Raw genomic sequence first — 18,353 nt, 5'->3', positions numbered from 1 at the left:
TCATCAGAGTCATTAGGCCTATAGCACACTCCTACTCTCAATTTTGATTTCCCTATGCTTATGTCACACCAAACTGACTCGACACTGCCCTGTCCATCGATGTCAACTGGCTTCACTTCCTTTGACTTTATGTGTTTCTTAATTAATAGCATAACCCCTCCTGTCCTGTCTATCCTTTCTATATACATTGTATTCCCCAAATTCCAGTTCCGCATTACTTATATCTGTGTGACACCACGTCTCTGATATCCCAACAATATCTGCCTTTGATGTTTTGAGCAATACCTCAAATTCATCAAATTTATTTACCAAACTCCTAGCATTGGTGTACACGCAGGTATACATGCACCTGTTTCTATTCTTAGCTACCCTAACACAACCCATGTGTTTACTTGTAACGCAATGACTACCAGCAGTCTCTGAAATATCCTGCATCTTGTTTTTCAGACTTCTGCTCATTTGAATAGAAGCAGTGCAAGAATCACTTCCACCTCTGCCAGTGGCTACTGTTAATCTATTAGTCCTTGTATCCCCCCCCAACTAGCAGTTTTCCGACCCACCTAACACTGCCTCGACAGCATCAGCAAAAATTCTTGCACCCTTTCTATTTAAGTGTATCCCATCCCTGTAGAAGCAATCTCTCCTGTTAACAAGTACAGTCCAGGCTGAAAAAAATTCTACCCCTTGAGCCTTGCACAATCCCTCCAGGGCCGAATTGATCGACAAGGCTCTCATCATATACTCCCTCCTATCGTGTCTGGGCAGAATTGCAGACACTTTCAAGTTCAACCCTAATTCACGGCTTTTTTTCAACAGTGACCTGTACTTGCTAAGTAATTCCGCCGGTCTCCTACTCTTAATATCATTAGTATCATTAGTTTTCCTTAGTATCATGTTCGAGGGGCAACCAGAGGGAGTAATACTCTTGATCTGATTATCAGCAATGATGATTCATACATTAAGAATTTGCAGATAAAGGAACCACTAGGTTGACAGTGATCAGTCTACTGATGTGGGATTTACTTAAAGATGTAACTATCACAAGGGTAAAGGGAAGAGTTTTTGTTTTCGTAAAGGTGACTACAGTGGTCTCAGACAGTTTTTAAATTATGTACAGTGGGATCAACTGATGATGTTAAAAACAGCAAATTCTAAATGGGAAGCTTTCAAGGAATCTTGGAAGCTACTAGGCTTTTCATACCAACTAAGAAATACTGTTCAAGATTTAAACCTAAATTTAAATCTTCCAAGATTCCTTGAAAGCTACTAGGCTTTTCATACCAACTAAGAAATACTGTTCAAGATTTAAGCCTAAATGGATGAACTAATGAGGCTCATGGCAGAGAAGAAAACTGCATGGGATGTATATAAATTATCAGGTGACACAGAAGCCTATGGCAGATATAAGCTAGTCTGTAATCAAGTCACAATTGGGCCCATTGTTTTATGTATTTATCAATGACATCGATGAAGGTATATCATGCTTAATGTCCAAGTTTGCAGATAATACAAAGGTTGGCAGGGTTGTTAATGATAGTAAAGACAGTATGCTATTGCAAAGGATCTAGAAAAGTTAGGCATATGGACTGAGAAGTGGCAACTGAAGTTTAACATTGACAAATGCAAAGTACTGCTTATGGGTAGCAGTAACCCAAAAGAGACATACCGATTGTGTGTACTATGCTCAGGGAGAATGAAAAAGACGGAGTAATTGTGCATGTATGGAGTTTTGTCAGTGATATATAGGAATTTTGCTAGAAGAGACAAGGAGGTGATTATACCTTTGTATAAGGGAATGGTCAGGCCACACCTTGAGTACTTTGTACAGGTCTGGAGGCCTTATTTTAATTTTAGAAAGGATGTAGAGTTGCTAGAATGAGTACAGAGAAGGGCAACAAGATTGGTGAGAGCAACAAAGGGATGCCTTACCAAGAGAGGTTTAAATTCTGCAAGTTGTAGCAACTGGAGACTAGGCACCTGTGAGGTGATCTGATTGAGGTGTACAAGGCCTTGAATTCTTTGAGCAGGCTCAATGCTGGTGGGATAATTCCACTTTGATTTTATGAAGTGGCTGATTCCAGTAACCACTGATAACATTGTGGTGTGGTGCCTACTGTGAAATTTAACACAACTGAAAAACTGTACAGCAAAAATAATACCTAAAGCAGAATCACATAGTTTGCACACCTATATTAAGTGTCTGATAAACATAACCAGGCTTCTAGTACAAATTCTTCACAATCTAGATGGAATTGACAAAAGTTAGTTTCCAGGTGGATGTGGAATAATAAAGATATAAAAAGCTTCTAGAATAGCCCTTTGCAATAAACCCAAGACACATGATGAGGTTAAAACCTCAGTGTTTATACTTTGCTTGCTAGCATTAAATTCACATAATGCTAATTTCCCAGTGCAGTCAATGTCACCAAGCCTCATGCTATCACACTGGACAATTCACTGATAAAATATACGAAAATTAAAAAGATATTAAATTTATTTTTGTAATTAACTTTTAGCTGTATATTAAATTAAATGTAAATAGTATTACTGAGAAAGCACAAGATATGACAAATTAATGGAAATTTCAAGATTTACTTGAATTTGCTCTATCATGTCTGAAAAAACTAGTGACTGACATAAAAGTAATTTTTAAATTGCCATTGTACAATTAAGACTATAATTGGAAAGTGTATTAGTCAATTAAAAATTATAATAAATTTATTTATTCAAAAATAACAGATGATGCAACAGCACTAACTTGATTGCAATACTGGTTTTATATTCCCCATTTGGTAAGGAAGATGTTAATATTATTATTATTATGCTATTCATCACTAAGTTTTGATATGTTTCACTTTGAACCTATCATAAAGATGCCAAACTATTTTAAAAGGAATGTCAAACTCGGGCACACCCCCCCCCCCAGGTCTAAAATAACTTGGCCCATGGAACACACGAACAGTTCTAGAGGACTTTGGCCTCACTGGTGTGCATACCATTACTAAGAAAAATGTATTAAGTATTTTCATTTATTTCCCTTTGCATAAAAATGATCTCATGACAATTGCTTATGATGGTTTGTACAAACCATGAATTTTATTTAAATTTCATATATTAGTGTATCTTTAAGTGTCACCATTAGTCATGTGCCTATTTTAGACAAACTTAATAGTGTCCTTGAGAAAGGGATAATATGATTTTAACACTTTCTACATAAATAATCCAGTTTTTGAAATGGCAATGTTCTTTTTTTAAGCTATAATGTTTTATTACAAAGAGCTCATTGAGCCTCACTGTTATCTAACTTGGCATCTCTTACTGGTATAACACTCTAGTCAAAATTCTTGAGTTTCAACTGAACAATTTTTCTGATAAACTGTTTTCAAACAAGCTAAAACTGTATATTCAAAAAAAAAAGTCAACTAATGGTAATTTTTTTTTTATTCGTTAACTCAACTGGCAGAAAAAACATTTATAATCATGGAACATAATTGAAATTTGTTTTGCTAAAGTTGGAACAGCTGGCATTTCTGAATAATGTAAATCAAATGGTATAATAAATGCAAAGATTTTAGTAGTAGTCATTTTAATTTTATATATGAAATAATTTTGAGACTTTATTGGAAAAATAGAGTACAAGATACAGAACAGGTGAGGTAAACATTTATCAAAACAAAACATTAAAATATATATTTCTGTGATTAAAAGTGCTCCTTAGTTTTTTGGTGGTAATGTTTCTCCTATAAAGAAAAAAAAAATTATTAAATATACTCCCATTAAAGTGTAATAAGTTTAATACTTCTAAATGAAAAAGCATTTTTATTTATCTCTTTTATCCTTTCACAGAAATCCTAAGAAGCTGCCAGTTTAAAAATAATAATTGCCAAAGTTACTATGCATGTACACTGAGTACCCAATGTTGGTAATAAGTGTTCCATAGAGATGCCAGCCCACATAGACTATCAGGCATTAATGGATTTTGGGACTAGCTTGTTCCACCTCATTCTGTAGATACTGTATATAGTCTCATGAGTTTCTGCTCATTCAGTTTGTATTGAATGAGCAGAAACTCATGAAACTATTTTTGAATGATTCATACCTTGTAACATGATGCAATATCCTGATGTAAGTAACCATTACCAGATGGATAACTGAGCACGAAAGGGCACACCTGATCAGCAATAATATTCAAATAGGCTGTGGCATTCAGACATTGATCAAAAAGTATCACAGGTCCCAACATATGCCATGAAAGCACACCCCATACCTCCACCACCAGCTTGCAGTAACAACAGGTTCACTGATTCATGCTGCTGTTTTTGTTGTTGCCATATCCTAGTTCCACTACCAACATGAAATTTGTTTTAATTTCTTGGGTGAAGACAGTCTTGAGCCATATTATGGCAACCCCTACATACAGCATGCAAAGATACTGTACTCAGCAAAGTCACTCACTGCAGTAGTCGACATGTTAGTTTAGTGGAGCATATCAACATGGAATTCTACAAAGCACTGTTTTTAGCAGACATGAGAGGAAACAGTGAGGCATTCTGCTGCTATACTCTCATCTGTAATAGAATCTAATGCATTGTGCATTCCAACATACCCCTTTACGCACTGCTGTTGTTCTGTCATATCATTTGACCAACTGTAGCCAGCCTGTCTGTTAGAGTGCATGATTCTTTTCAATTTCCAATGGCCACCCACATCAAAGAGCTATCTCTACCCACAGGACTGTTATTGGCTGGATGTTTTCTGTTTGTGTACATAAAAATACCATACACACACACAAAATAAAGATCAGTCTCTGACAAAGAATTCAATGATAAGGGAGTACCTTAATAAACAGTTTATACTACTTGAAAATGGGCTGCACAGAGAGAGAGAGAGAGAGAGATATTTCTTAATGCTACTTATAATCAAGAAACAGAGTGGTGAATGACAGTAATCAGGGTAAGCTACTGCAACAAGATCTAGAAAAATTAAGCAGATGGGTTGGGAAATAACATTGACAAATGAAAGGTATACTGCACATGCATACCAGTAATCCCAAATTAACGTACCAACTGTGTGGTACTACACACAGGGTAGTGGAACATGAAAAAGACCTGGGTAACTGCAATTATGAAGTTCTCTGAGCAGTGCAAACAGGCTGCCAGGACAGCTCATGGGGTTTGGTCAGTAAGATGTACCATAACTTGTATCTCATTCACAATGAAGGTTGGCAAAGTGACAACAGTATGCTACTGCAACAAGATCTTGAAAAATTAGGCAGCTGGGCTGAGAAATGGCAACTGAAGTTTAACATTGACAAATTCAAAGTACTGCATATGGGTAACAATTAATCCCAGATTAACATACCAATTGGATGGTACTATCACCCAGTTGGTACATTATTAGACTCAGGGTAGTGAAAAATGAAAAAGACTTGAGAGTAATTGTGCACACTCAAATATGAAATTCTCTGACCAGTGCAGAAAGGCTGCCAAGACAGCACATGACGTTTGGCCAATGGAATTTTGATAGCAGGGATAAGGTGATTATTCCATTGTACAAGGCAATAGTCAGGCCACATCTTGAGTTCTGCAATACAGGTCTGGAGGCTTCATTTTAGGAAGGATGTAGAGTTGCTGTAATGGGTACAGAGAAGGACAACAAGATTGTTAAAGGGAACTGAAGCCTTTTTTGGCTTTGGTTCTGCAAACTGCAGTGTCTGGAGACTAGGCACCTGTGAGGCAATCTGATTGAGGTGTTTAAGGCTTTGAATGGATTGCGCAAGCTCAGTGCTGATGGGGTTCTTCCTCTTACTCAGACTACACACGTGAGGTTTGTAAATGACAAACCTATAACCAGTAGGGTACTAATACATATTTTTCTCAGATACTATTTAACATTTGAAAAACAAATGTTAAATAGTCAAATGTTAAATACAAGTGCTTAAAAAAATTATACATGAAACAAAACAAAATGGGGTAAAAATATAAAACAACCTACTTTATTAATACATATGTTGTTTGAATGGCAATTCAGTTATGGTAGAAACCACCTGATGATTAAACACAAATACTTTAATGTGATGGAATATGTACAGAAATATGAGCAGAATTGGGACGTACTGTACCCAACCCCATTTGAGGAGTTGGTAGAAGCCCAATCTATATCTATTATAGTGTTAAGTTTAATAAACTAACTTTTGATAAATAGCAATTTAACATATAATACTACATTTTCAAGACTGAATATTCCTACACACAGTACATTGCAGCTGTATAAAAAAAATGTAATATTGTTTTTATAATATATAATTAGTTAAGAATATCTGTTTATATGAATTAGTAAAGAATAGTGTAGCTGCCATCTCTCTCCAGATTTACAGTGAAGACTGTCTTTTTTCCTTGATTTGGCCCTTCTCTGTCATACTAGTGGTGACCAGGTTTCCAAATAAGCAAGACAGACCCCACCCCGTGCCTTTTAACTGAAACAGCCTGTATATGATTAATAAATATTATAAAAAGATATTAAAAATGAATTGATTAAATTGATATATACACCAATTTGTTTGGCCCCAGTTGCCAGTGTTTTAATGATCAAGTGACTTTGCCAATGAATTTATGCTCTTTCTTGAACTGAAAAAAAAAATTTTTTTTAAAGCATTATATTAATATGCAATTAGTTAATCTTTAGTAATAAAGTTGCTTTACTAGAACAGGATAGAAAGCAGCCTTCCTTGTTGTATATTTTTATTAATAATGCTCCTGTCTCCACATTAGGCCCAGTAAGTAATCTGGGGGCTCAAGTTTTCTCTTCCAGGAAAAAAATGGAACAAAGGTCCAGAAATCTGTTGGGCTCAGATCCAGTTAATGACACTAGTATCCACACAGTTAAATATAAAAAAAAAAAAAAAAAAAAAAAACTGATGCAAAGCATCAGTTTTTTTTTTTTTTTTTCCACCACCATCTTATCTAATAATCCACTCAAAGAGTAATTTCCACTAGGCAAAATTTCAGAATCCAAAGAGAACTGGAAAATAATACCAAAACTAACAAATTATGTTGAACCATATACTAGTGGAAAGTAACAAAGTCTGAGTTCAAAACATTCAGAATGACTGCTGAACTTTTTTGGAGGACTGCCAGTTAAGACATCTCCCTCACACACATTCTTCAACACATCCAAAGGTCCAAACTGGGACTCAAAGTGTCCGAGAATGAAATGTACTAAAGGGTGAAAAAAAAAAAAAAAAAAATACTGCAAAAGTCCCTGTAGACTGGAGATGTGAAACGTCTCTCCTGTTCAAAAAAGTGGTTTATTTGGGGAAGTGAATAATTACAGACCTCTGAATTCTGTACCGGTGAAAATAATGGATCAATTATTAGAAGTATAGAAAGTTCATCTTGAAATTCATAACCACAACATGGATTTTTTAATGGAAAATCATGAGTAATCTGGTCAGTTACTATGAGACCACCACAAAGGAACTGAATATAGAAAATAATTCTGACATCCTATACTTTGATTTCAATAAAGCCTTTAATATTCCACATTGTGACTAACTGCTGTATAAGCCAACTCATAACGTATCTTCTTTTGTCTTCTCAACTCCAACCCAAGCACGGTACTAACTTCCTAATTCATTTCACAAATATACGTAGTCTCAGTTCTAAACTCAACGATATCCATTTCCACTCGCAGTCTGCCAAACCCCATGTACTTTTTCTGACAGAATCTCAGTTATCGGTTGATTCAACTACTACTCATCTCAGTCGCTCAAATTATTCGCTGTATGATTCCTTTTGCCTCAAAGGTGGTACTTGTGCATATGTCTATTCCGATATTCCCTGCCAGAGACTTGGTAATTTGGAATCGCCTCTTTTCTCTTTAAAATCTCTCTACCTCATTCTGTCAAATTCATCTGTTGTCTCTACCATTCTCCCAACTCCACTAATCACTTGGAGCTCTTTGGCTTCCTCTCTTTGCAACTTGACTTTCTCCAGTCCAACTTTCCTAACAGTGAGGTAATTTTCCTTCATGATTTTAATGTTCACAACTCCAGCTGGCTTCCGTTTTCTAGTCACACCAACCCAATTGGTCGAGATACTGAGGCTTTTGCAATTAGTAATGGCCTTGCACAGATTGTTCATTTACCTACAAGAATACCGGACAATCCTAATCATATAGCCAACACATTTGATCTTTTCTCACAAACAACCCTTCTAAGAACACAGTCGAAGTGAGTGGTCCTTTAGGTACCTCAGATCACAACTTGGTGATTGTCCTGAAAAAGGCCTCTGAGGTTGGGAAAATTCATATTTTAGCATTAAATCAGATCACACACCAACCATAAGAGTAAGTATTTACTGTAACTAAAATATTTACATATTAAAATAAAATAAAATAAATAAATATTTACAAAAACTGCTATTATATTAAATTACATATAAAACATTAAAACTGTGATAAAATCCTTGAGATAAAATACACTAAAATAAACCGGATTAAAAGCGATAAAAATCTCTGGAGCTTTCGCAGGCATCTGCCTCCTTCTTCAGCAGTAACAAAACTTCCTGCAGCACGTCCATATATAACAGGCTCACGGTACCTATACACGTGGTGCAGTCGGCGCATGGTCTGAACTGGAAGCGGAAACAGCTCGGGAACGTGTTAAGCAAAACCGTTCATCCGTACTTAGGATGATAGTTTCAAACAGAGGATGCATACGCATACCTCTGTCCCTATTCATAATATTGTGGTCGGATGAACAGATTCGTAGGCTCTTGAGCCATTTACGGTTCCAGAAACCGTAAATGGCTCGAGAGCCTACGAATCTGTTCATCCGACCACAATATTATGAATAGGGACAGAGGTATGCGTATGCATCCTCTGTTTGAAACTATCATCCTAAGTACGGATGAACGGTTTTGCTTAACACGTTCCAGAGCCATTTACGGTTCCAGAAACCGTAAATGGCTCGAGAGCCTACGAATCTGTTCATCCGACCACAATATTATGAATAGGGACAGAGGTATGCGTATGCATCCTCTGTTTGAAACTATCATCCTAAGTACGGATGAACGGTTTTGCTTAACACGTTCCCGAGCTGTTTCCGCTTCCAGTTCAGACCATGCGCCGACTGCACCACGTGTATAGGTACCGTGAGCCTGTTATATATGGACGTGCTGCAGGAAGTTTTGTTACTGCTGAAGAAGGAGGCGGATGCCTGCGAAAGCTCCAGAGATTTTTATCGCTTTTAATCCGGTTTATTTTAGTGTATTTTATCTCAAGGATTTTATCACAGTTTTAATGTTTTATATGTAATTTAATATAATAGCAGTTTTTGTAAATATTTATTTATTTTATTTTATTTTAATATGTAAATATTTTAGTTACAGTAAATACTTACTCTTATGGTTGGTGTGTGATCTGATTTAATGCTAAAAAATTGGTGATTGTCTCTTCTCCAATGAAGCCTTTATCTCACGACTATTCAAAACCTCGTATTGTTTGGCATTACAAGAATGCAAAATGGGATGACCTGCGAGATTTCTTTTCCTTGGTCAGATTACTGTTTCAAAATTTCTGATATCAACATTTGCTCAGATCGTGTCAGTGAAATTATTCTTGCAGGAATGGAATCCTTTATCCCACACTGCACTTTAAAATCTCGTCCTTTATCTAAACCTTGGTTTTCCAATAAATGTGCTAAGGCTGTTCAAGAGAAGAATGTTGCATATCGTAACTGGCTTGTTTCTAATTCTTCAGTTTCATTTTCTGCCTACACCAAAGCTCGCAACAATTGTAAAGTAGTTATTAATCAGTCCAAACTATATTTTGAACAGGCTAAGAGTAGAAAACTTGCTTCTTGCCCTAATGGTAGCCAAGCATACTGGTCTCTTGCCAAAGCTATTGGCTGCAACTTTTGCCCATCTCTGCTCCCACCTCTGCCCAAACCAGATGGTTTTGTTGTCACTTCAGCCAAGGATAAAGCTGACCTGCTAGCATCCCATTTTTCTTCCAACTCATGTATTAATGATCTTGGTAAAACGCCTCCCACCATTTCCAACACACTCCATAAAATGCCTCCTGTGGTCTTCCATCAAAAGGATGTCAAGGATTTGACGAATCTTGATGCTACGAAAGCCCCAGGTCCTGATGGTATTTCTCCACTTGTTCTCAAAACCTGCACTCCTGTTCTTTGCTGCCTTTTTTCACTTTCTTATTCCAAAGGTGTTTTTCCTTCTGCTTGGAAATTTGCTCATATCCAGCCAGTTCCTAAAAAGGGTGACAAATTCCTCCCATCCAATTATTGTCGTATTGCAATTACTTCTACTCTTTCTAAAGTAATCGAGAAATCAATTAACCACCAAATCTTAAACTATCTAGAAACCTACCGTCTGATCAACGATCGCCAGTATGGATTCCATCAGTGTCGATCCACTGATGATATTATGGCTTATCTTATCCAGGCAAATTCAGTGGAAAAGTTCAGTGAAACACAAGTTCCACTTGACACCTCAAAAGACTTTCGATCTTGTTTGGCATAAAGGTCTTCTAAACAAGCTTCCATCTTATGGCTTGTCAACTGTTTTTTGTAATTGGTTATCCAGTTTTCTCTCTGATCGCTCACTAAGGGTGATGGCTCTCTGTCTTCTAACTTCTCCACTAATGCTGGTGTCCCCCAAGGTTCTGTTCTTTCCCCCACTCTTTTCCTCTTGTATATTAATAACCTTCTTCCATTGACTGGAAATCCTACGCACAGTTTTGCCAATGATAGCACATTGCATTCCACTTTCCATTTTGAGAAACCTTGCCCTGCTCAATCATCTTCAACTTCTCGAAAATCTGCTACCAGTTCCTTAAATGCCGATCTCCAGGTAATTCTCCAGTGGGGCAAAGACACTTAGCTGATTTCAATCCTTTTAAACTCAGTCTTGTCTTATATCTCATAAAAAGGATTCTTCTGCTCCTATACTTCTCTTTAGTGACACTCCGATTTCTAGACAAAATGATATATCTCTTTTGGAGATTATCCTGACTTCTAATCTCTCTTGGCACAAGCACATTACAAATATTGCTTCCTCTGCATCTAAAAAACTTGGTTTTCTCTTTCGCTCTCGGCGTTACCTTTCTTGCAAACAGCTGTTCACTCTGTACAAATCGCAAATCCGTCCTACCATGGAATATTGTTCCCACATCTGGGGTGGTGCCCCCAAAATCTCTCTCAGGCTTCTTGATTCCGTTCAAAAGAGGTCAGTTAGGTTAATTAATGATTCATCTCTAACAGAGTTTCTCCACTCGCTGTCTCATAGACTCTTCTACAGATATTTCCATGGGCACTGTTCTGAATTGGCTTCTATAATTGCCACTCTCTCTCTGTTTCAAAACAGTCCGAACATGTGCCACCACCAGCCAACATCCATTTACTGTCCAACTTTTCATCTTCCTTGTTTATTCATTCAACTGCCTTTTTTTGGAACAACCTTCCTTCATACGTATTTCCTGAAAATTACAGTCTACAGAAGTTCAAGTCCAATGTCAACGAATATCTTCTTTCGTCTTCTCAACCTCCAATCCAAGCACGGTACTAAGTACTATAGGTTGTAATACCTCTCATGTTAGGGGTTTTCATAAAAAAAAAAAAAAAAAAAAAAAAGGGATCTGACAGGGATCCATGTAGATCTCTTTATTTTATTTACGATCTGATGTTTACTTAAAGTTCTGTAATACGAAGGTTGAAAAGTGATATTAATCAGAGTCACCTACAACAAGTTCTAAATAAACTAGGCAGATGGAGGGCTTAAAAATGGCATTTGAGGTTTAAAACTGATAAACTAAAATTACTGCTACCCATATGCAGCAATTTTAACAAATTATGACTACTATTTCCCAAAATACAGGAACTCAGGTCCTGCCAATACTATCCAAGAACTTTTTTTTTTTAAAGTCTTAAGTAAATTCTTTATTTTGGCTTTTCAATAACATTTTTAGTTAACACTATTAAAGTTTAGTTTTTAGTCAACATTAAAATTTCTAAATTATTCTTTCTGTGGTATTTTTCTACTGCGTTTTCCATTTCTGTTCCCATGCTTCAGATTCTCGTGCTTTTAGCATACAGCAGGCCCCCGTTATAACACGGTTCACTTTACGCTGATTCGCTATAACGCTGTTCTTATATTATAACCTGTATCTGACTATAACGCTGTCACAGATCACTATAACGCTCTTTTACAGATTACATTTTTGACATATTTAACGAAATCGTTTAATTTGATGGAGTCAATAGCTTGAAAATGAATAGCAAAATAGCATTAAAACGATTCCCACGCCGACTTGAGGAATTTTCCCACGCTCAGTGAAATTTTCTCGCAGGCTAATTTAATTGCAGTACAGTGACTTGTTATGTAGTTCCGAGATCAACATTTTAAAAAATGATCAAATATATTGCTTGTAATATTTGCGTTATATGCATTTATCCGAAGTCTAGTCATCACTCAGTACAGTATTAGACATCGTGCGTAATGGAAAGTTTACTTGAACATTGTATCATAATTAATTCAACCAACGCAGTTATATTTTCGAAGAGCTAATAATGACTGACAGGAATGAAAAAGCAACAACGTCTGGGTGCAGTATGAAGACTATAAATGTAAGAAAAAGACTGAATTTGAAAATTAAATTAGACGTTTTGAATCGAATCGATTCTGGTCAACGACAAGCGGATGTGTGCCATAATTTAGAACTTGCAACTTTAACTGTAAGAACAATTATAAAAAATTAATTTTATCAGTGGGAAAGATAGCTGTTCCACTGCAAGCAACTAGGACTAGGCCGGCTATTAGGATTGAAATGGAAAGACTAATTTTATTGAAGATAATATTCCAATGCAGAATTCAGTTAAGTTAAATATTAAAAAAAAAAAAAAAAAAAAAAAAGAGAGAGAAAGAGATTAGCCAATATGATGATCTGAAGAAAACTCGCCTAGAAAAAAAAAAAACGTGGAACCATTTTTTTTTTACCTGGTAAGGGCTGGTAGAATAGATTTTAAAATCCAGGGAAAAGCCGCTAGTGCAGATCAAGGAGCCAAAACTTTCAAAAAAAGAACTTGTTAAAATTATTGAAGAGGGGTATTATGTGTTATACTTCTCAACAAGTTTTTAACATAGATGAAGCGGGACTTTTGGAAACGAATGCCTAAAAGAAGTTTCATATTGAAAGAACAAAAAACATGCTAAATTTCAAAGCGGCGAAGGATCAGTTGACTTTATTGTTGGGTGGTAACGCTGCGGGCCATTTAAAATTAATACCCCTTTTAGTTTATTTGGAAGAGGGCCAAAGTTCAACTCAAAATCCACACATTTTTCATGATTAAATTCATCCATTAAATTAAATCAATTAAATTCATTATTTTAATTGGAATTTTAAGTTTATTTTTGATACGCAAGTAGTTACCACATAATTATACGTATGTAATGCAGAATATTTTATATGTGCAAATATTTGAATATTAAATATTTTGACCGACATTTGTGCATCTTTCCATTACCGTTTATTATTGATTAGGAAATATCCCATGGCACCGACCGCAGCTCACAAATACATATGTTACCTTATGAGAAAGCGGCGCTCACTTAGCGCTCTGTTTTTCCGGAACGAATGATCAGCGTTAAGTGGGGGTCACCTGTATATCTTTACCACTGAAATTTGTGATATTTCCCTCCTCCTCACTCAGATCTTCAGTGGCTTTAAATTTATCCCTTTAGGTTTCAAAAGATTTTTGCTTTTGCCCTTGTACATCTAAATTTTATTATTTCATAGTTCCTATACTTCCATTCTATATTATTTCCACTTTTACAGTTAATGACTATACTGTTCACTTCCTTCAGCATATTTTTATATTGTAGCAATATTGGTCTCTGCTGCTTTGTACATCTACATGTCAGCTATGTATTTAATATTTTTCCTTACAGTTACCCTCCCATATGTCATTTATTTATTCTTGTCTTCTGTTTTACACACACATGGGGAGAGAGAGAGAGAAATGTATAATTGGATGAACAAACAAAACATTAATTAACCTTTATAAAAGGATACAGAATGGACTCCTCAGGATAGATGATTGTAATGGTGATCACAAATGGCTGACTAGCTCCACGACCAGTTTTCCAGAGGGAATAATCATATTTAAAATGAGTATTTACTACAAAAAAAATTTTTGTCCATTAGCATAGTTCATTTACCATTCACATTTATCTTTTTCATAATCCAATTTTTTAGCATTTAACTTACTATCAGAATAATCATATTTCATAAAATATGATTATTCTGTTAGTAAATTTCAGCAAACTGAAAAAAATCATAAAGCATCACTAAGTTAATTGTCAAATAACTATCCCAATTGACTGAGCAGAACTCACTCACTTGCCTAGAGAGTGAGTACATTCCCACACAGGTCAATAAGAGCTTATGAGTATTATGCAACTTGGGTCAGTATAAGAGCCTATAGATTCTGGTTCCAGTCAAAAGCAGCAGACCAAACAAAGTGTGAAATTGTACTCATCAAATAAATAGAGTAAATACACTGAAAACAACCAAATTAATACATCAGTTATTGCCGACTGGGCTAGCCAGGTGGGTAAAGTGCCTGCCTGGCAACCCAAAGGTCGTGGGTTCGAATCTCGCCTCGGGCTTGGATCAAAGTACTGCAAAATACTGTATTGGGAGGTACACTATGGCCACAGAAGCTGATGTGCCAACAACTAACAAAAAAAAAAAAAAAAAAAAAATATCAGTTACTATAATATTTTAAGATACATGCAAAATGTTAATTTTAGAAAAAGAGGCTAATGAGTTTTTAATTACTATTTTAAAATTTCAGATTAAACAATCATAAAGGTTCAAAAGGAAGTGTCTTACATAGGACTACAGAGTGACAGTTTACAAAATATCAGTTTATTATATGTGATTTGGTTTATAAATGAAGAGGAATTTTGGATGATCTACTATCTGTCACTACCTTATTCACCTATGACATTAGCTGTATTATTTTGCAAACACCGCACTAATACTTCATTAATCAAGTGACAGCTCTTATCTTAAAAAAAGTTAGACTGATTATATTACTGGCATCAAACAGAAGCAGATGAAATGACAGACTGAGAAGTATAATTTCAGAATGATAAAATTCAATGATAGATAAATAACATTCACCTAGCACTCTAGAAATATAACGAAAATTAAAAATTACACTATCCACAACTTGTGGCTTTGATTTTTTTTTTTTTTTATTAAAGATTTGTTATTATGATTAAAGACAACTCACACCATGTCACTGTTTCTCATCTGCAGAATGTACCATTTTTGGGTGGTAATGGTAAAATGTTCAAGACTGAGCAATATACCATCAAAAATTTTGTGTACTGAAAAAAAAAAAAAAAAAAAAAAGGCATTTCTATCTTAATTACTTAAATTGTTGCAGAAAGCATACGGGGAAACGGCTGACAAAATATGGCAAAAGCTTTTGTTAAACACTTGAACAATAAAAAAAAAAAAAAGCAACTTCAAATTTATACCAGAAGGTCAAACTGTAACTAAGGTTGACTGAATCTCTCTTCATCTGATATGATAAAATTAGAAACAAAAGATGGAAGAAATGGGACTCAAGATAAATATATTTTGCTGTCTATCAATGCACCTGTACAAATATCCATTTTGGCTAATACAGGCCTCACTAAATAGAGATAACGACAAAGTGCAAGCTGCTGCAACAAAAGATCTAAGGTTTGTTGTGAACATTTCTCCAGTAATAGCAGCTAAAGTTGCCACTTGCAAGTCAAGTGCTATGAATTTCAGCAGAGAATTTTCAGCCAAATCCTCTGCTTGCACCTTTGCAGTGGTGGGACTATGAATAACCATGAGTATATCCCTCATGAAGGTACAGTAATATTCGTAATACTTAATATACTGAAGGTGACCACCCAGGTGCGAACCAACGTCCACGTCCAACAGAGGAATAGCAGAGTATCTGCACTAAGTACTACTAAATACTAGATAACTCTCATCACCGGGTGAAGTAATACCATAGAAGCTTTAAGTAGCCAAAATCATATTTGGCTTCCATGGTAAATACAACCTCCCACCATCACCCTTCTATCAATCAATGTGAATTGTGTCTTTTTAGTAATAACAGGCATCAACAAGGTTCCTTAAAAACTTCTTCAAATATATTTTATATCTATCTCTAAACTTGATATGCCTTTATCAATATCATGAATAAATACTGATAACAGTAAGGGGTTCAGCACTAAATGCTCAGGAGACTCCACGAAGAGCATTGTCCAGTAATAACCCCTCTGTCTTCTCCCACTCAACTATCCCTTTATCCATAGTAGTAACTTGCCCTAATGCCACAGATCAAAAGCCTTTAGGAAACCTTAATATATCTTCAAAAAGGCCTCTAAGGTTGGGAGAGTACATATCCAGAATTTAAAACAAATACACCAACCGTTTAACTATAGTGGTTTAATACTGAATGTACCAAACGATACTTCACTGTAAAATAATATGTGCAAAAACTGATTTATAAAATAAAATTTGCGATAAAAATTTTTAAAATATACAATAAAATATTTAAAATACAATAAAATTAAAAGCGATAAAACATTGACTGAAGCTTTCGGGGGCTTCCGCCTCCTTTCTCAACAACAATGATGTTTAAGCAACACATCCTTAAGTAACAGGCTCACAGCACACGTGGTTGACCAGGTGCATGCTCAATATTTCTTCCATGTGAACCAGAACCGGAAGCGGCTCAGGAGCATGGAAATATAAAACGCCAGAACCTGTGTGCCCGGTCAAGGACCGGGTGCACAGGTTCTGGGACTGTAAGTGGCTGGAGAGTTTGTGGATAGGCTCGTCTGAGAACAATAGTATGAATAGGGACAGGGGTGTTCGATTTTACCCCTGCTCGAAGCAGTGGTCTTGGCAAAAGACGAGCGTTTTATAAAATAAAGGAAACTGAAGCTACATGGAAAGTAACCATAACAAAGGGTTTTTTTTTTTTTTTGACATATATGGTGCCATAAAGAATCTTTATGGTCAAACTTTTCCAATTAAAAAATAATTAACTGGAGATCAAAAATGAATATCATAATGGAATAATACTAAAAAAATCAACACTTATATGATTTTAACAGCCTTTAAATTCATAAGGTTTGCTGTTTTTTTGTATCTCAATTATACGAACATGTCAGTTAAAAAAATTTTTTTCATGCAACCAAGAATATATGAGTACTGCAAGGAGTAAAAAAAAAGCATGAGCATTCAAAAAGGTGGAAAACAAAGTGTGTAATAATAAATTATTTGGCTGTATCTTTTAAAACCCATTTTTTCAAGAAAATGCTTTTGTAGCCTTTTCAATTATAAGTTAACTGTAATTATATTTTGAAAATAATTTGTGGTACTGCATTTTTTGTTAAAACTGTTTCACTCAAATCAAACGTACAAAACACTAATAATATGTAAAGGATGCTACATTAAAATTGTAATGGAATTTTACTGTAGCATCTAACTTTTCATTACTTTCCTACAACTTACCATTTCTTTTAGCATATGAAAAAAGTATATTTTTCAAATCAAACACTTCTGCTGAATTTTTTGATATATCTATTACAGATTTCTGCAAAAAAGACAAATGACTGCAAATTAAATTTTTATTACACATTCTTTGAATCACTAAATTTTAGTTTAATGAAATTCTAATTAATTTACAATTTGAGAAGCATACAGAAAGCAAAGCTACTTCAATTCATTTATTGACCCAGGAATACCATCAGTGGATAAGTGTGTGGATGGCCCGCTACGATGAAATTTCAGTGCAGCAAGGCCATCACATTTGCATGGCATCTTCCTCACTTGCAAATTTCCTCCCCAACACAGGGGAGAAAATTAGATGATGCCATCTAATTTTCTTCCCTTAGGTCTCAAATATGCAGTGGATATGCACAAGTGCCACACCCAAGCATGGCTGTGTATGAAGTGACATGACTGCCAGCATAGAGCAAGATCATATATTTTCTAAATATGTAATTTTCAACATAAAACAATAGGTTAGTGACAAATTCCTGTGGGGGTGTTGGCATTTGGCATGCAAACACCAAATTACGCTTTGCTCCTGAATGTTCTTCCAGGTTTCTATCATCACTGCACTAACAGATATTTGCACAGACATCACATACACTAAAAATATATCAGGCGATCTTATAGCTATATCTGTTCAGAAAGTATGCATGTATTATCAAAGCTTCATACATTACTGCCAGCATGAATTAAATTTATTTACTTTTTAGAAGAAAATTTTC

General features: G+C 35.4%; 1 protein-coding gene across 1 annotated transcript in view; it reads right to left on the bottom strand.

Annotated features, from left to right (window-relative positions):
* Positions 1-3,655: 3,655 nt before the first annotated feature.
* The window catches only part of LOC150082469 (transmembrane protein 231), a 33,065-nt gene continuing 18,367 nt past the window's right edge, over positions 3,656-18,353 (bottom strand). The window contains exons 5-8 of the mRNA XM_090377775.1: positions 17,590-17,671; positions 14,089-14,194; positions 5,995-6,161; positions 3,656-3,740 (exon numbers count right to left, since the gene is read on the bottom strand). Of these exons, the coding sequence (XP_090233901.1) occupies positions 5,999-6,161; positions 14,089-14,194; positions 17,590-17,671 (351 nt within the window). The 3' untranslated portion in view covers positions 3,656-3,740; positions 5,995-5,998. The remainder of the gene's footprint in view (positions 3,741-5,994; positions 6,162-14,088; positions 14,195-17,589; positions 17,672-18,353) is intronic.

This window comes from Mastigoproctus giganteus, chromosome 7 (genome assembly GCF_048544385.1).
Source record: "Mastigoproctus giganteus isolate SK-2022 chromosome 7, ASM4854438v1, whole genome shotgun sequence".
Taxonomy (NCBI): Eukaryota; Metazoa; Arthropoda; class Arachnida; order Uropygi; family Thelyphonidae; genus Mastigoproctus; species Mastigoproctus giganteus.
Note: the sequence above shows the minus strand (reverse complement) of the source record. Positions and strands in the feature narration are given on the sequence as shown.